This window comes from Mobula hypostoma, chromosome 7 (genome assembly GCF_963921235.1).
Source record: "Mobula hypostoma chromosome 7, sMobHyp1.1, whole genome shotgun sequence".
Taxonomy (NCBI): Eukaryota; Metazoa; Chordata; class Chondrichthyes; order Myliobatiformes; family Myliobatidae; genus Mobula; species Mobula hypostoma.
The window spans coordinates 142,275,019-142,295,530 of NC_086103.1; the positions used below are offsets into that span (position 1 = coordinate 142,275,019).

General features: G+C 40.1%; 1 protein-coding gene across 4 annotated transcripts in view; it reads right to left on the reverse strand.

Annotated features, from left to right (window-relative positions):
• Window positions 1-20,512, reverse strand: part of LOC134349612 (palmitoyltransferase ZDHHC20-B-like) — a 79,835-nt gene that overhangs the window by 44,862 nt on the left and 14,461 nt on the right. For all 4 annotated transcript variants that reach the window (XM_063054189.1, XM_063054188.1, XM_063054187.1 and 1 more), the window contains exons 3-4: window positions 9,754-9,848; window positions 3,120-3,240 (exon numbers count right to left, since the gene is read on the reverse strand). In XM_063054189.1, coding sequence (XP_062910259.1) covers window positions 3,120-3,240; window positions 9,754-9,848 — 216 coding nt within the window. The remainder of the gene's footprint in view (window positions 1-3,119; window positions 3,241-9,753; window positions 9,849-20,512) is intronic.

Genomic DNA, 20,512 nt, shown 5'->3' on the forward strand with positions numbered 1-20,512 from the left:
CCTGTAGATAGCTTACTAAGTTTTTATTGAAAAAGATCAATCGAATGACCCCGTGGCTAAATACTGTCACAAGAAATTGATAAGCATCACATATAAAGTAGCTTTACAGGTTTTAAGTGATGTCTTTGATGAACATCAAAAACATCAAATGATATCGTCTCTGTTAAATAGGGGCCATGGACAATCTGATTTGATGAAGAATGGATGTGAAAGTACAGAGGAACATCTGGAGAAATTTCTGAAACGTCCGTTGTGAAGTGTCCCAGACAGTCCTTCCAGGTGAGGCGACACTTCATCTGTGAGTCGGCTGGGGTGATATACTGCGTCCGCTGCTCCTGATGTGGCCTTCTATATATTGGCGAGACCCGACGCAGACTGGGAGACCGCTTTGCTGAACACCTACGCTCTGTCCACCAGAGAAAGCAGGATCTCCCAGTGGCCACACATTTTAATTCCACATCCCATTCCTGTTCTGACATGCCTATCCACGGCCTCCTCTACTGTAAAGATGAAGCCACACTCAGGTTGGAGGAACAACACCTTATATTCCGTCTGGGTAGCGTCTAACCTGATGGCATGAACATTGACTTCTCTAACTTCCGCTAATGCCCCACCTCCCCCTCGTACCCCATCATACACACATTCTTTCTCTCTCTCTCCTTTTTCTCCCTCTGTCCCTCTCACTATACCTCTTGCCCATCCTCTGGGCTTCCCCCCCGCCTTTTCCTTCTCCCTGGGCCTCCTGTCCCATGATCCTCCCATACTCCTTTTGCCAATCACCTGTCCAGCTCTTGGCTCCATCCCTCTGCCTCCTGTCTTCTCCTATCATTTTGGATCTCCCCCTTCCCCTCCCACTTTTAAATTTCTTACTAGCTCTTTCTTCAGTTAGTCCTGATGAAGGGTCTCGGCCTGAAACGTCAACTGTACCTCTTCCTAGAGATGCTGCCTGGCCTGCTGCGTTCACCAGCAACTTTGATGTGTATTGCTTGAATTTCCAGCATCTGCAGAATTCCTTGTGTTTGCGTTTTTAAAATCATTAAGCATTCAGCCCTGTCCCTCTCTCAGCCAGGTCTCTGTAATGACCATATTTCCATATTCTGATCCATGCTTTAAATTCATCACCTTTACCCTTAATTTAGATTAGATTAGATTAGATTCAACCTTATTGTCATTGTGCCGAGTACAGATACAAAGCCAATGAAATGCATAGGATTAGCATCTGACCAGAAATGCAAAGAATAGTGTTATTTACAAAATAACTGTGAATAAAAAAAGTGCTACAGCACACAAATATAAAAGTACTGAGACAGTACAATATGGATGCAATACTGCTTAGCGCTGTGATGAGAGGTTCAGCAGTGTCACAGCCTCACATACTACTAGCATTAAAAATAAACACACTTCCCTGTCCCTCTCATTTTATACAGTACTGTGCAAAAGTCTTAGGCACATATATAGCTAGGGTGCCTAAGACTGCTGCACAGTACTGTAGTAATTTTATGTACTGTACCCTACTGCAGCCACAACAAACAAACAAATTTCATGATTATCGAGTGATGATAACCTGATTCTAATATGGGTCTCTTTTGTGGATGAAGAGTGGGAAACGGGGAGTGGGGAGGGGATGGAGCAGGAAGCAGCAGAGATACATTCTGCAATGATCAATAAACCAATTGTTGGTAATCAAATGACACTGTCCTGTGTCTCAGGGCTGGATGTATCTGCATCTGCATCACTCCCTGATATTACCTTGCTCTCGCTTGTCCTCCTCTACAGAATTACTGGTGATGACATCTACCGTCCTCTCAATCTCTCCAATTTTTGACCCGGTGCTCTGGTTCCCATCGTCCTACCAAATAAATTAGGGGCTGTCAATGCTAGTCAATCTTTACTCCATATATTTTTATATAGCTCAATGATTTTTGCCAAGGAATCAGACCTAATCTTCCCAGTGTCATAACTGAAATATTCATTACACATTATATCCTGGTAATTCTTCTCTGCACCTTCTCTAGTGCTATACTGTTTCCTATAGTGCAGTGAACAGACCTGCATACATTACTCCAGCTGAAGTCTGACTAGTAAGTTGGAGCTTACCCTCCCAGCTCTTGTACTCAGTGCCCTTACTAATATTCCATATGTCTTCTTAACCACATTACCCACCTGTGCTGCCACCTCCAAGGATATCTGAACTTGTACATCAAGAGCCCCATTGCTTAATACTTCCTAGGACTCTACCATTCATGAAGTATGTTCTAGCTTCATTAGTACTCAAAAATGCATCACCTCACATTTATTTAGTTTAAACTCTATCTGACATATCATGCAACCCAAGACTACCCTCCACATTATCAAGAACTCCACTAATCTTTATGCCATACGTTAACTTACAGATCGTGCTTCATACATCCATATCAAAATCATTTACATATATTATAATCAAAGGATCCCAGCACCATTTCCTGTAGAACACCACTAATTACAGGCATCCAGTCATAAAAAAAACCTATGTCGCAATCACAAACATGAGAACATCTGCAGATGCTGGAAATCCCAATCAACACAAACAAAATGCTGGAGGAATTTGCCTCTGTTGCAATGTTGTTTGGTACAGCAGTTCTATCCAACCAGAAACGCCACATTATATGATGAAAGATGCCTTCACTGAAGATGAAATCTTTTCACAAAAATCCTGCAAGAATCACTGCAGCAAAGCTTTTTCAGCAGACTTTTCTATTTCAGACAGATGACAAAGTAAGGTACATTTCTTAACACAGGCCTATTCTGGACACATCACTGATATTAATGAGTCTCCCTTATGCTTAATGAAACAGTCTATCTACTGAACTTCCAAGTGATAGTCAATATATAGCAGTAATGATCCTGTAACCTGAGGATCAGTGATTAATTAGGTTGGGATGGTTTGGAAGAATTTTTTTTCTTGAACTTCAGTGCATTAGTAACTTTTCATCAAAAGAAAAAGTACAAATGCAAGCTGTTAACATCTAAGCAAAGAGATATGTGAAAATAATGCAGTACCTGATTTTAGAAACAATGACTGTTTAAAATCTATTTTATTATTAATTCAATTAAACTCAATTATCTGAAGTTCAGATTACCTCCATTTGCAGTCCTGGTGTAAACAGGTAACTCTTTGGCAGCTTTTCTGAGAATTTCTTGCTGTGTTTCTGGCCTCTCTTCCTGATCATATTGTTCCCTATCAGATTTTATCAAGCTGAACTGCAAAATAAAAATTGATTATATTAAATACTGATTTCCACAATCATTTCATGCGTGGGAAAGAAGCAATTCCAGTAATTTCATCATAGATTCAATTTTAGTAGGTAGTATGATGAATCATTCAGCTACAAAACTTGCTATATTCACTCATGAAAGTAATAATCAATTTTTAGCACTTTACTGCTGGGGACATCCCCACCTCCCCCACCCCCAATGGATTTGCTATAATTGATCCAGATTTATTATTAAAGTATTATTAATGTGGACAATATAATGTTATTTTCTCCAATCTGTCAGCATTTACTTTCTTTGTCTTTGACTCAACCACCATTCTAGATATGTTTACAGGTGAGTTACAACTGTGCACATACCGTAGGAGTGGATGGGGATTAACAAATTTCCCACCCTGAAACATTGAATCTTTAAGATTCCCTTTTATTCTTCTAAATTCTAGCGAATATAAGCTATTAACCCCAATTTCATTTCATACATCATTCCTGCCAATACATAGCAAGAATATTCTTCCTCAGATAAGGAAACCAGAATTGCACATAATGCTGTCAGTGTGGTCTCCCTCATGTACAATTGCAGCAATACATCCTTGTTCCTGCAGTCACATTCTCTTGCTATAAAGGCCTTCACATTTAATTACATTACCTTCTAATATCCCTGAAATGAACGAAAGAGTCATCATAACCAGTAATTTAACTGAACTCGCCAAAAAGTACTATCTACAACAGCAGGTCAGAAGCTTTAACTTTGCAGAGGCTGCCTCTTTTCTTGACACCACAAAGCCTTTTCACTATCTTTTTAAACACAATTTTTATTCAGGGATGCAGCACGTTAACAAGCCCTTCTGGTCCAATGACCCTATACTGCCCAATTACATCCATGTGACCAATTAATGTACTAACCAGTATGTCTTGGAATGTGGGAGGAAATCTGAGCACCTGGAAGAAAACCACGCAGTTACCGGGGCAGGATGTCTAAACTGCTTGTAGACAGAGGCAAGAATTACAAGTGCTGCCATGCTGCCTATCTACAAAACACAAGTTAGGAATGTAGCAGAATGCTTTCCACTTGTCAAGATGAACATCTTCAATAACACCAAAGAGGCTCTACACTATCCAGAACAAAGTGGTGCCCTTCACTGAAACCTCATTCATTTTATCTGCTATTGACACCCATTGGCTCCAGTATTGCCACTGATGCTCACATTCCATAAACTAATTTGTGTATGACATTATGGGGAATTAGAAAGTGGGGACATTCACCTACAGTTTCCATTTATCCTTTCGGACCTCAAATTATTTGGTAGAAGTTGTGCGTTTGAAAAAGACATAGTGTAAAAGAGATCTTTGCAAGTAGCTTCAATGCACATTCCAGATGGTATACACTGCATCTATTGTGCACTGGTGGCAGTGGTGTGAATGTTTACACAGTAAATGCGGCGGCACCTGAACAGTACATTCAAAGTCCAAAGTACATTTATTATCAAAGTATGTTTCTAGAATACAACTCTGAGATTCGTCCTCCCACGAGCAGCCATGATCTAAGAATCAAGTAAGAGATCTGGCTCTCATATTGAAAGTAGTCATTGCCTGGAATTTGTGTAGCACACACATTACTTGCCATTCATCAAGCATCAGTAAAATATTGTCTAGATTCTGATGCATATGAGCACAGGTAGAACTGTACACTGCAAATAATACCCATGTAAACTTCTGATCTTATGTTTAAAGGAAAGTCATCGATGAAGCAGAAGATTTCAGCAGCCATTGATACCTTTCCACTTCCTATGATGGCTTGCTTGAAATTATTGCTGAGTAGCCCTTTTGACATTCTTACCAACTTAATAGCAATAGCATCAGGTTGACCTATGCATGATCAGCTGCAGCAACATCTTCCAGCTTCGTTTGTTCGTTATGTGCCGTGTCGTATGATGTGGGTGATCATGACTGTTCTGGGCAAATTGTTCTACAGAAGTGGTTTGTCATTGCCTTCTTCTGGGCAGAGACTTTACAAGACAGGTGACCACAGCCACTATCAATACCTTTCAGCGATTGTCTGCCTGGCATTAGGGGGTCGCATAACCAGGACTTGTGATATGCACCAGCTGGTCATACGACCATCCACCACCTGCTCCCATGGCTTCATGTGATCCTGACCCTAAGCATATGCTACACTTTGCCCAAGGGTGACCTGAAGGCTAGCGGAGGGAATGAGTGCCTTACACCTCCTTTGGTAGAGATGCATCTCCAACTTGCCACCCTACCTCCAGTTTCAGCATCTTGATTATGTGAAATCCAGTAAATCCACAGACTCCATTTTATGTAGTTGAGGCCCCAAGCAGTCATCTCTATGGTATCCCATCAGGCCCAGCCTGCTAACCTGAGGAAGGTAATTTATTCCCACATAGCTATATGGACAGGAAAGGAATGGAGGGTTATGGGCTGAGCACAGGTCGGTGGGACTAGGTGAGAGTAGGAGTTCAGCACGGACTAGAAGGGCCGAGATGGCCTGTTTCCGTGCTGTAATTGTTATATGGTTATTTAGAGTTATGTAATACAGAAATATGCTTTTCAGCCCAAATCAACAATGCTGACCAAAGTGCTTAGCTGAGCTAGCTCCATTTTCATGCATTTGGCCTATATCCCTCGAAACTTTTCCTATCCATGTACCTGGTCAAATGTTTTTAAAATATTGTAGTTGTACCCATCTCTACCACTTCCTCAGGCAGCTTTGGCATTGTGCAATTCTCAACACATAGAAATACACTTCCTCGGATCTCTGTAGTCTAACCTTATCAAGGGCCTTCTGAAAATCCAAATGCACAACACCCATTGGCGACCACCCTTATCCTAGTCACATCTTCAAAGCATTTCAGTAGATTGTTCAGTTAAACCTAATTTTTCCTTTAAAAATCCATACGGACTCTTATTCTTTATAAATATTTGGTCATCATATTCTTTGTTACAGATTTCAGCATTTTCCCAACCACCAACATCACAATAACACATTGTAGTTCCTGTTTTCTCTCTTCTTTCCTTCTGTCAGTAGTAAAGTCACATTTGCTGAGCTTCATTCCAAAGGATCAATGTTTACTGTCTCAATAGCCATCGGAGCAATTACAATCAGAGTTCAGCATCTCAATCATTCATGAAAGTAGACGCAAAGCAGTAGTTTGATTCCTCAGCCACTTCCTTACTCCTCATTTATAAATTCATGTTTGCCTTTAAGGAACATACATTTACACTCACTTTCTTTGCCTTTTTATATACATATAGAAACTTCTGACAAGAGACTATTTCTAACAAATTTATCAGTCTCTTGCTTGCATTTAAACAGTATTTTTAATTTCTCCTACCAATAATGTACATAAAATTTGACCATACCGATCAAGGTCTGGAAGTATTCTAGGGATCTGGCAGTATACTAGATTTGATTGGGACCAACGATACATCCCTGGAGCAGACTGTGGAAGCGACCACATACAAAATGAAAATAAAGATGAGAAAATTAAAGAACCCAAAAAGATCAGAACCACTGGATTATCAACAACCATAAAACAATCGAACATAAAATAGAATCTTGAAGGATCTAGCATTCTAAAATCAGAAATTCGAGCAGCTGTAAATAAAACAAAACATAACAGAGCAACTGGTCCAGACAACATTGCTGTTGAAATGATACTGGCCTTAGAAGATTTTAGAATAGAGAAAATAACAGAAATAGCAAATGAAATCTATGATCACGGGGAGATACCTGATGATTTAAGTAAATCAGTGTTAATTACACTTCCAAAGAAAGAGGGAGCAACAGAATGTGAGTTACATCGTACAATAAGCCTGATGAGCTTGGCAAAAAGTGGTAAAAATTCTCAGAGTAATCATGATGAGAGCAAGACGCTGTATAAAACCAGAAATCAGTAAAGAACAATGTAGCTTTGTGGAAAACACTGGAACCAGAAATGCAATTTTCATGCTACGGATGATCTGTGAACGAACCATCCAGGTACAAAAAGACATCTACCTATGTTTCATTGACTATACAAAAGCTTTTGATACTGTCAGACAGCAAGATCTTCTGGAAATGATTCAAGATCTTGACATAGATGGGAAAGATATACGTTTCTTAAGAAACGTATACTGGGACCAGACAGCATCCATCAGAATAGAAGGAGAAGTGAGTGAGTACGTGAATATCATGAGAGGAGTCAGGCAAGGTTGTGTCTTTTCACCAGACTTATCCAACCTGTATAGTGAAAATATCTTGAGAAGTATCAAAGACATCAAAGGATTCACAATTGGAGGCCATAATATAAATAACATCAGATATGCTGATGACATCGTACTAATAGCTGACTCAGAAACAAAACTTCAAGAACTACTCACTGTAGTGGCAGCAGAAAGTAATCACAGAGGCCTCTCAATCAACACCAAGAAGACAGAAAGCATGGTCATCTCCAGAAAGACAAACATCCCACAATGTGTGATCAAGATAGGAAATACAAACATCAAACAAGTCAACAAATTCAAATGTCTTGGCAGCCTAATAACAAGTATTGGCAGGTGCGACACAGATATCAAATACAGAAAGATGAGCACGTACACTAAAAACAGAATACTGCAGTGCTACATTTATTCTATCCTGACTTATGGAAGTGAATGCTGGACCATTCCTCCAGCAATGGAAAAGAGACTAGAAGCAGCTGAATTATGGTTCTACAGGAGAATGTTAAAAATATCATGGACCACACACACATCAAATGAAGTTGTTCTCAGAAGAGCCCAAGCAGTTCGATCACTCATACCAACAATAAGAGAAAGACAACTCAAATTCCTAGGACACATCATGCGGAAAGATGAACTAGAAAAACTCATACTCTCTGGAAAGATTGAGGGGAGTAAACCTAGAGGAAGACCTCGGCTTATGTACATCAAAAGCATAGCCAAGTGGCTACACATCGAGGAAATGGAAGTCATCCAAAAAATGAAAGATAGATGGAAAACCATGGTCACCAAAGTCCGCATCGGATATGGTACCTGGACAGATAGACAGACAATACATCAAACAAGGAAAACAAGTAAGTGGAACCAGCTAACGGTTGTCATTAGGTCAGGGGCCCAAAAACTTATGGATACTTACTTACATTATTCTGGTATTTTGCAAAATCAGACCACGTTGTCCAAGGCTCTTGGCCCCATTCAACGTGGTCTAAGTGTCTGTATTTCGTGCAGCGAACAGAAAAATATTGCTATACAACTGAGTAACTCAAGTGCATTTGAACAATCTCAAATGCTTTGTTTATTTGCCTCTGTGAAACTGACTCCATCCAACGATGCCTAAGTGCTGCCCAGAATTCATTTAGCATTCAAAGAATTTCACTCCAACCAACAATGCGCCATTGTCACAGAGAAGTCCCAGTCAGTGTTTGACTGATAACATCCACAAGAATCTCTAAATCTTATTTTTTCAAAACATTTTGCCAGGTAATTTCTTCCAAATACCATGTCCTATATCACATAGCTGGCCTCCTCAAGATTCTCAGCCTTTGGTTTTATTGGCATTCAAACAGGAAAAAAAAATGCACTCATGTCCTTGATACTACAGGCACTGTACTTAAGAACCAGTGGGCAATTTCTTACTTAAATTCTGACAAGGAAAGATAATCCCTGTGGCTTCAGCCTTCTTAAAGCAAGATGCCAGAAACTGAAAGATGTAAAATATAACAATACTGATCATTTAAACGGCTCTCCTACATAGGTGCTTAACGGCATGAAGAGAGTGCAGCTGGAGGAAAAAGAAAGTGAAATATTAACCTAGGGAACTATCTATAGTAACAAAAAAAGACCTGCATAATATTTTGATATATTAAAGTTGTGGAAAATAAGTTTCCTAAACACAGATTAGATTATATTGAAATATCATATCTCTTTGGCCAAAATATAGAACTTTTAAAGCTTTTTTTCAGTTGTACTTAATGTTTTATTGATACTCTTTCCAAATTGATTAGCTGTACCTATTTTAAAGTATACTGGGTAACATTATTTCTATCTAAAATTGTAACTTGATAGAATAGATTCATTACTGTATATTGTTCATACTGTATTTCTTTTTACTCTTTGACTTACTTACAATGGCAAAAAGTAAAACAACGACATCAATTTGCCAATAATTGATGCTTAAAATAAGGTCTTTAAAACTTTTTAACAGTATCTAACTTATTGGAGGTAAAATTGCAAGAGGAGAAAGTGGGGCTAATATTCATTTTGTTATAAGGCTGCAGCCGTTATCATTTTTGAATACCCACCACCTCTAGAAAGAAAATAAATACAGACAACCTGTTGCATTTTTGATACAATCTAAATAATAAATGGGAGTGGGTAACTGATTGCTTTACTGCAAAACACAGCCTTTGTATTTAGTAAGACAAACGTATTCAAATTATCATTTCCGAAAACTTTATAATGAAATTCACCCAGAACTCTTCACTGGCAATGCAGTACTCACCTCTTTTGATGGCCTGGCTGGTGATGTAAATATAGTCTTCCAATAGGACCACGCAAACATGATAAAAGACAGATGGAACACCACAAGGTATACAACTGAAACAGAAGACAAGAAGTATTTAAAAATTAGCAAAAATATAACATATTCCTATTGGTTATATGCTTTCTCTGGAGCCTAAGCTATACAAGTATACAAAAATGCACAATACATTTGGTACAAAACACCCCTGAGCTTGTTCCACCTTTCAATAAAATGATATTATCCAATGTGGTGCCTCAGCTCCACATTCCTGCCCAATTTCTATCATATTTAAATTCCTTACCTGTTAAGTTCAATCTTGAATAATGACTCACCTTCACAGGGTACAGAATTACAAATATTCACCGTGCTTCGTGAGAAGAAAATTTTCTTCCCTTAAATGAATGACCTTTATTTGAAACCGTACTTACTAATTTAAAATACTCCCTTAGTGTGAGGTGATGGACGTGGATGGAGGTGGATGTTTTCCTGGTGTCATGGATTCTTGATTACCTGACTGGCATATCACAGTACATGTGCTTGCAACACTGTGTGTCCGACAGAGTGATCAGCAGCACTGGGGCTCCACAGGGGACTGTCTTGTCTCCCTTTCACTTCACTGTTTACACCTTGGACTTCAACTACTGCACAGTCTTGTCATCTTCAGAAGTTTTCTGATGACTCTGCCATAGTTGGATGCATCAGCAAGGGAGATGAGGCTGAGTACAGGGCTACAGTAGGAAACTTTGTCACATGGTGTGAGCAGAATTATCTGCAGCTTAATATGAAAAAGACTAAGGAGCTGGTGGTAGACCTGAGGAGAGCTAAGGTACCGGTGACCCCTGTTTCCATCCAGGGGGGTCAGTGTGGACATGGTGGAGGATTACAAATACCTGGGGATTTGAACTGACAATAAACTGGACTGGTCAAAGAACACTGAGGCTGTCTACAAGAAAGGTCAGAGCCGTCTCTATTCCCTGAGGAGACTGAGGTCCTTTAATATCTGCCGGACAATGCTGAGGATGTTCTACGAGTCTGTGGTGGCCAGTGCTATCATGTTTGCTGTTGTGTGCTGGGGCAGCGGGCTGAGGGTAACAGACACCAACAGAATCAACAAACTCATTCGTAAGGCCAGTGATGTTGTAGGGATGGAACTGGACTCTCTGACGGTGGTGTCTGAAAAGAGGATGCTGTCCAAGTTACATGCCATCTTGGACAATGTCTCCCATCCACTACCAAATGTACTGGTTGGGCACAGGAGTACATTCAGCCAGAGACTCATTCCATCAAGATGCAACACAGAGTGTCATAGGAAGTCATTCCTGCCTGTGGCCATCAAACCTTACAACTCTTCCCTTGGAGGGTCAGACACTCTGAGCCAATAGGCTGGTCCTGGACTTATTTCCTGGCATAATTTACATATTACTATTTAACTATTTATGGTTTTATTACTATTTAATTATTTATGGTGCAACTGTAATGAAAACCAATTTCCCCCAGGATCAATAAAGTATGTCTATGACTATGACAACCTCTCAGCCTGTGCTGCCTGGTAACCCTCAGAATCTCTTACTAACTCTTCCTTCAGTTAGTCCTGACGAAGGGTCTCGGCCTGAAACGTCAACTGTACCTCTTCCTAGAGATGCTGCCTGGCCTGCTGCATTCACCAGCAACTTTGATGTGTGTTGCTTCAATTTCCAGCATCTGCAGAATTCCTGTTGTTTGCCTCAGAATCTTACATGTTTTGATAAGTTTCCCACTCATTCTTCCAAACTCCAATAAATAAAGACCTAATCTATACTATTGTTCCACATAAGTTAATGAGCTTGTCTTGGGAATCCAGAGTGAATTGCCTCCAATGCAATTACACTCCCTTTTAAAAACAGGTTATAATTATACACGGTGCTCATGTGGTCCAACTAACCCTCTATACAGTTACTTAATTATCTTTAAATTGTAAGAAAATGAGAAGCCTTGGTGTTCAGAGGACCCGAGTGTCCTTGGACATGAATCACTGAATGCTACTCTGTACACAGTGTGGAAAGTAAAGCTTAAATTTGCTTTTATCATAAGAAGATTAAAGCAAAAGAGTAGTCTTATAGCAATTATACTGGGCTCTGGTGAGTGTGTAGTTGTAAGAATGTGTACAGATCTGATATCCCCACACAAGGAAGAAGATAGTTGTAATAGACGTAATATCCATGGTCAACTCTGACCATGAGGCCTCAAAGGAACTGGAGAGGCCAGAATTCTAAAACAAAATTCTCCCAATGTTTGAGACAGTTGGTGGAATACCAAGGCTCCCTCTCCATGGGGTGTCCAGAACCCTAAAATATTCAGCACAGACTCAAGAAAAAATTTTTTAGTTAAAGGTTAGTGATGCACTGGAATTCCCAGCCATTGTGTATAGAAACATAGAAAATAGGTGCAGGAGTAGGCCATTCGGCCCTTTGAGCCTGCACCGCCATTATGATCATGGCTGATCATCCAACTCAGAACCCTGTACCTGCCTTCCCTCCATACCCCCGATCCCTTTAGCCACAAGGGCCATATCTAACTCCCTCTTAAATATAGCCAATGAACTGGCCTCAACTGTTTCCTGTGGCAGAGAATTCCACAGATTCACCATTCTCTGTGTGAAGAAGTTTTTTCTCATCTTGGTCCTTAAAGGCTTCCCCTTTATCCTTAACTGTGACCCCTCGTTCTGGACTTCCCCAACATCGGGAACAATCTTCCTGCATCTAGCTTGTCCAATCCCTTTAGAATTTTATACGTTTCAATAAGATTCCCCCTCAATCTTCTAAATTTCAGCAAGTTATATTTACGAACAAAGTCAACACAGATTTTTAGGTCATAAGGGAATCTAAGCCAGTGCAGATCGCAGCAAGTTAAAAGATGAGGCAGGATCTTATACCTCACCAGTTGGCGAAACAGGCACAAAGAGTCGATTACTGCTTTAATTATTTATCAAGTGTTTAATATTCAATTTCCCTTTATATTGTCAATAGAAAAACACTCCCTATTCCACCAAGCGCTTAAACAATTTTCTTTCCTTTCTACCACCTTCACCAAATTATACCCAAACTAGGAAAAAATTGAAGGAACTGCAAGCATTGTCAGAAAGAGTTCTTTTTCTGTAGTAGATTCTGTCAAAAAACTGGAGTGAGACAGAAGCAATGGTAGATTGAAGTAGCTAACCTAAAGAGAAAACACAGTAGTTGAAGGTGATGTCATTCTGCCGGTGAGTACAAAAATACGCACAAGAGGGTCAGAACTGGAGAGCAAAATAATGTGAAGGGGGGCATATGGTTAGAGAAATTTATAAAAATAGCAAAGCAAGACCATGAAGGTATGGGAAGAAATGCCTGTGCTTTAATTATATATGAATAAGAATTAAACCAATTGAATGGATAACAAGAAGACTCGAAATTAGAGAATCACTGAAGGAGAACTGTGCACAATGCTTCACAGAAGTCAAGAATGGATAACAACCCATATGGTCAGCTGATACAAGAATATGATTATATAATTTTCTTTGATGTTTATATATTGAAGTCTAGAATAGAAAAAAGGTCTAATACTAAAGTGGAGGTAGTTAGACCCAGAAGTGATAGTATTTGGGGTTGATGGAGGTTAGAGGAAGTGATACAAAGGAAAACCCAGATCAGAATTAGTGTTTTTTAAAAGATTAGAATAATGACATAGGTTTAACAGAAATATTTGTCTAAGACTAAATATCATTTCATGCCGGAACCATTAAATGCATGTAATTCAACAATTAAGCTGGACATACCAAATTTGGTGATAAAGAAAGAACCTGTGTACATTGTATCTCAAACACAAAGATGATTGGAGGGCAAACATCTTAGGATGTAATTGATTTTGAAAACATTTGCCCAGAGTTATCCATGCCTTTCATGAATATTTTGGATTAAAAAGTGGTTTTGACAGATGGAATAACATATGAAGTTCATTGACATGGCCCAACTACTTTAAGAAATGAGATTGGTTGTGGTGTCAGTGTCTCATTGATGACTTACATTAACCCAATGATTACTAGCTACAATCACAAAACATAATTTACCCTTCTTCATCTCATGAGAATTTTTCACAGCTATTAACAAGCTTAATGTAATGTATGAAAATGCACCATATGTGGATCAAGAGCTTTTGCTTTTGACCTGTATAATTATCTATAAAACATGCTAAAATTTTACCTAAATTTTTCAAAATGTTGCATCCAGCATCAAAGTGTTTTCCTATCTTCCCAACTCATATTTCTAGACTGATATCATGGTGATATATGTCAAAGTAAACACAAAAAAAATCAACATTGAAAGAGTTGAATTTAAACATGGGCACATCAGAGCACTACAGCTTTGGGAGACTAGAGAAAATACAGTAATCCCCATGGGCTAAATGGTGCTGGCGTTTTCAAGGAATCTGCTAGGATTCAGCTGCTCCTAGGTTAGCATGTGTCAGGTTTGTGTAAACCTACCATAAGTCTAAGATTACTGAGTGACAGATGCCAGAGCATCTGCTACAGTGCTCCACGACTATACTGAACAGGCTAGGAAATTTGTCTTTCCTATCCTAAGCGTGTAAGCATTGAGTGTAAGCGTTCAAATGAGTGGAGATTCTCTTTCTGGCAAATAGGAGGAAAAAGATAAGTTATTTATTTTTTTCAGTTATTCAATTTTAAATTAGAAAGTATTTTAATGCACTACTTTAAAAAAAATAAAGGATTAATTAGTGATTTTAATTGTTCTCAAAGATGTATTAATATCAAGATATTAAAATAAGCCAAAAAAAGTCTCAACAGCTTTGACAAAGAAAAGATTCTAGCACCAGTCTTGTCTTCTGCCAGAACGTCCCAGGAACTTATAGTACGTTGTCTAATTTCTATTTGCCACTAAGGCCTCACTAAACACCATCCTACTACCTTTGCAGTGTGTTGGGTACAAAGCTGGGCAGGCAATTAAACACCTCAAAATCACTTGAGCCAGAAGCTTTCTTCAGGGTTTTCTTTTATTTCAAAAAAAACAATGAAATCAACAAAAACATATTTTCTTCAGGGTTTTTAATGAGAAAACTTTGTGAAACGTATTAAGTAAATTAAGTAAGCTTAAGACTTGCAGATACCGCTGTTTCAAGGACTAATAAAGAGCGGGTGGAGATGGATGTCTTTCTACTTAATGTGCTTCAAATTGAAATCCAAATTAACCTGCACAGGAAGTGATTTAAAAGGCAGTGCCTCTAGAGGTAGAACGTGTCGTGCCCGACATTCACGATGTCAAACTTAACTACTGAAATTAAATGTCAAATGATTATTTCATTATGTCTTTGGCAAAAGAAGGACTGTCTCAGAGACTGGTCTTGAAAACAGTCTTAATACAATCTTTAAAGTTCAAAGTAAATTTATTATCAAGTACGTATGTGTCATCATATACCACCCTGAAATTCATTTTCTTGTGGGTATCTCAATAAATCTAATAACCATAATACAATCAATGAAGGACCACACACAACAGGGCAGATAACCAGCGTGCAAAAGACAACAAACTGTGCGCATACAAATAGAAAAAAAAATCAGAATCACTTTTAAAACCAATTTGTTACCTTTGCGGCAGTAGTACAATACAATACACAATAGAGGAAAAAGACATTTTATATATTAGATTAGATTATGAGGACACGCAATCCTCTTTTATTGTCATTTAGTAATGCATGCATTAAGAAATGATACAATGTTCCTCCAGAAAGATATCACAGCAACACAAGACAAACCAAGACTAAAAAAATTGACAAAAACCATATAATTATAACATATAGTTACAACAGTGCAAAGGTAATACCATAGAAGGAAGAGAAACTCTCTCCCTGCCATGAGATTCCAGCGCCGCAAACTTGCCAATGCAGCATCCTGGAAGCACCCGACCACAGCCGACTCTTGAGTCTGTCTGAAAACTTCGCGCCTCCGACCAGCCCTCTGAAACCGAGCACCGAGCACCATCTCTGCCAAGTGCTTCGACCCCGGCCCCAGCAACAGGCAATAGGCAAAGCCAAGGATTTGGGGCCTTCCCTTCCGGAGATTCTCGATCACACAGTGGCAGCGGCAGCGAAGCAGGCATTTCAGAAGTTTCTCCAGATGTTCCTCTGAGCTTCTCACATCTGTCTCCATCAAATCAGGATTGTGCACGGCATCCTACTTCACAAATACCACATCATTTCGAAGATGATGTCATATCATCTTCTCCTCCTCCTATATAATTGAATAGTTAAATTAAATAAGTAGTGCAAAAAATTGAAATAAAAAAGTAGTGAGATTGTGTTTACGGGTTCAATGTCCATTTAGAAATTGGATGGCAGAGGAGAAAAAGCCGTTCCTGAATCATTGAGTGCATGCCTTCAGGCTTCTGTACCTCCTACCTGATTGTAGCAATGAGAGGAGAGCATGTCCTGGGTGATGGACGCCACCTTTTTGAGGCACCGCTCCTTGAAGAGGTCCTGGATACTATGGAGGACAGTGCCCATGATGGAGCTGACTAATTTTACAACTCTTTGCAGCTTACTTTGATCCTGTGCAGTAACTCCTCCATATCAGACGGTGATGAAACCAGTAAGAATGCTCTACATGGTACATCTGTAGAAATTTGCAAGTGCATTTGGTGACATACCTCAAACTCCTAATGAAACATAGCTGCTGTTGTGCCTTCTTTAGAGCTGCATCAATAAGTTGCATCCTGGTCAGGCACCTAGGAAGTTGAAATTGCTCACTTCTGATCCCTCTATGAGGATTCGTTTGTGTTCCCTTGTCTTACCCTTTCTGAAGTCCACAATCAGCTCTTTGATCTTGTTACTGTTAGTTACAAGGTTGTTGCTGTGGCACCACTCATTTAACTGGTATATCTCACTCCTGTACGCCTTTTCATCACCATCTGAAATTCTGCCAATAATGGTTGTGTCATTAGCAAATTTATAGATGGTATTTGAAGTATGCCTAGCAACACAGTCTTGGGTGTAGAGAGAACAGAGCAGTGGGCTAAGCACACATTCCTGTGGAACGCCAGTGTTAATTATTGGCAAGGTGCAAATGTTATTTCAAATCCGCACAAATTGTGGTCTGCTGGTTAGGAAGTTGAGGATCCAGGTGCACAGAAAGGTACATAGACCTAGGTTCTGTAGCTTTTTGATCAGTACTATAGGAATGATGGTGTTAAATGCTGAGCTATAAACAATAAACAGCAACCTGACATAGGTATTGCCATTGTCCAGGTCATTCAAAGCTGCACGGAGAGCCATTGAGATCACATCTGCCGTAGACCTATTGTGGTGATGACCAAATTGCAGTGCGCCCAGGTCCTTCCTGACACGGGTGTTGACTCTAGCCATGACCAACCTCCGAAAGCATTTCAACACCATAGATATGAATCCTACTGGACAATAGTCATTGAAGTAACTCAAGCTGCTCTTCTTGGGCACTGGTATAATTGTTGTTCTTTTGAAGTAGGTGGGAACTTCTATAGCAGTGAGAGATTGAAAATTTCTTTGAATATCCCTGCCAATTAGTTTGGACAAGTTTTCAGAGCCTTACTCGATACTATATCTGGCACTGCTGCCCTGCAAGGGTTCATGTGCACATGCGCCGGTCGTGCATGCAGCCTGTTACAGCCATTCCGACCAGTATTCTTACTTTTTTAACTTACATTATTTGTTGTATTTTTTTTCCCTCGGTAACACGTTGAAGCTGCACCCTCTCTAACATGCTGGTAGGGAGAGTTTTATTTGGGTTTTTAGTGCTGGAAATAGTTACATTACGACACATCTCATTAGCGGGGCAGAAGCATGGTCGCATTGTTTATTCCAGGGACCAGATGATTGAGCTTATGCCGGCCGGTTTAGCGAGCAGAGTGGCGGACACCCCGGCTGAAATCTGGAGGAAAACACACAGAGGATGCAGAGGGGGATCACAAAGTCGAGGAAAGAGGACCGGGTCGAGACAACAGAGACTTATGGAGAAGAGGAGTTCGGTGGGTAATAAAATGGACGAGTTCACGGCGTTAGCCAGGCGTCAGAGAACATTTCGGGAGTGCAGTGTTATGTGCTTTACTGGAACGGGGCTACACGAGGACATATCCGATCAAAACTTTTCCATGGATGGCTGCCAGAACATTCGGGCTGACCGGAAGTGCACTGAGAGCGGTAAGCGTAATGGAGTTGGGTGCTTACTGTTCTGGATAACAACGGATGGTGCAATCCGGGTCATATTACGATTGAGGAACGTGTTTGTAGACCGGATATTGCACTTTTTGCTGTTGGACTCTGGCCATATTCCACCGAGATACAACACTGGGCGTCATGGGAGGTTGTTCTCGCCTGTGGCCATCGAACTTTGCAACTCCTCCCGTGGAGGGTCAGACACCCTGAGCCAATAGGCTGGTCCTGGACTTACTTTCATCTGGTATAGTTTGCAGTTTGTTATTTGATTGTTGGGGGTTTTTGTATTGCTATATTTATGCTCTATTCTTGGTTGGTGCGGCTGTAACAAAGCCCAATTTCCCTCGGGATCAATAAAGTATATCTATCTATCTAACCATCCTCTTGAAAGACAGCATGATGTCAGCCTCTGAGACAGCGATCACAGGGTCATCAGATGCTGCAGAAATCCTCACAGCTGTGGTTTTATTCTCCTTTTCAAAGCAATTATGAAAGGCATTGAGCTCATCTGGTAGTGAAGTATTGCTGCCATTCATGATGGTGGGTTTTGCTTTGTAGGAAGCTATGGCCTGCAAACCCTGCCAGAGTTGATGTGCATCTGATGTCGCCTCTAACCTCTACTGGATTTGTTTCTTGGCTCTTGAGATAGCTCTCTGCAAGTCATATCTGGTTTTCTTATACAGACTTGGATCACCAGACTTGAATGCCACAGATCGAGCCCTCAGCAGACTTCCTGGTTCATCCACGGCTTTTGGCAGTAATGTACAGTAAGTTTTGTAGGCACACACTCTTCCACATCGGTTTTAATGAAGTCAGTGACAACTGTAACATATTGATCCAGGCTTGAAGATGACTCCCTGAACAGTCCAGTCCACTGATTCAAAGCAGTTCTGTAAGCGCTCCTGTGCCTCCCTGGTTCATTCTTGGTCCTCTCTGCCTATAGTTGAGGTATAGCCAAGTGATCAGATTTACCAAAATGCAGTCTGGGCATGGAATGTTAGGCATTCCTTATCAAGGTAAAACAGTGATTTACTGTGACCTCAGGTGCTACAGGCTGTATGTTGATGGTAGTTGGGCAGAATTTCCTCAAACAAGCCTGGTTGAAGAACCTGATCATGATTTGAAATGTGTCTGGATGGACTATTTCTTGTTTCGAGACTAAAAAGACATGTTCTGGAATATCAGAAATTACTAAAAGCAGAGCCGATGGATTTGTTGGGGGTCAATAGGAGGAGAGGTCTGCTTACTCTTGCCAGCTCTCACTGACTACAACCATTATCCCAACAACAGAGATGTAATCCCAACTCCTGAAGCTGCACATCTTAAGGACATGCAGCTGCAAAAAAGTTTGTGAACCCTTTGCAATTACCTGGTTTTCTGCATTCATTACTCATAAAATGAGGTCTGAACTTCATCTAAGTCACAATAATAGACAAACACAATCTGCCAAAACTAAAGGCACACAAACAATATCAAAGTTGCTGGTGAACGCAGCAGGCCAAACATTCACCAGCAACTTTGATGTATGTTGCTTGAATTTCCAGCATCTGCAGAATTCCTGTTGTTTGCACACAAACAATTATACTTTTCATGTCTTTAGTGAACACATTGTTCAATCATTTATAGCCCAGGCTGGAAAAAGTAAGTGAACCATAGTATTTAGTAACTGGTAGCACCTCCTTTGGTAGCAATAACCTCCATCAAACGTTTCCTGTAGCTGCTGATCGGAATTGCACAATGGCAAGGAGGTATTTAGACCATTCCTCCATACAAACCAGTTTCAGTTCATCAATATTTCTTGGATACCTCGCATGAACATCCCTCTTCAGGTCATGCCACAACATCTCAATTGGGTCAAGGTCTGGACTCTGACTTAGTCATTTTAAAACACAAATTTTCTTCTCTCTCAACTATTCTGTTGTTGATTTACTCTTGTGTTTTGAATCATTGTTTTGTTGTATCATCCAACTACTATTAAGCCTCAGGTGACAGACTGCTACCCTGACATTCTCCTGTAAAATTTCTTGACAGAATTTTGAATTCATTGTCCCCTCAATAATTGCAAGCTGTCCATGCCCTGAGGCAGTAAAAAGCCCCAAGCCATGATGCCCCTTCCACCAAGTTTCACAGTTGGGATGAGGTTTTGATGTCGATGTGCAAACATAGTGGTGTGCATTTCTGCCAAAAAGTTCAACTTTTGTCTCATCTGTCCACAAAACATTATCCCAGAGGTGTTGTGGAACATCCAAATGGTCTTTTGCAAACTTGAGACTTTCACCAAAGTTTTTATTTCGAGAGCAGTGGTTTCCTTCATGGTGTCCTTCTATGAACACCATTCTAGTTCTTATAGTGGGCACATGAAGACAGACTTTAGCAAGTATACACACAAAATGCTGGAGGCACTCAGTAGGCTAGGCAGCATCTATGGAAAAAGTACAGTCGACATTTCAGGCTGAAACCCTTTGGGTTCTAAAGATTTCTACTGGTCTTTTGCTGTTACCCTTGGGGTTCCATTTTACCTCTT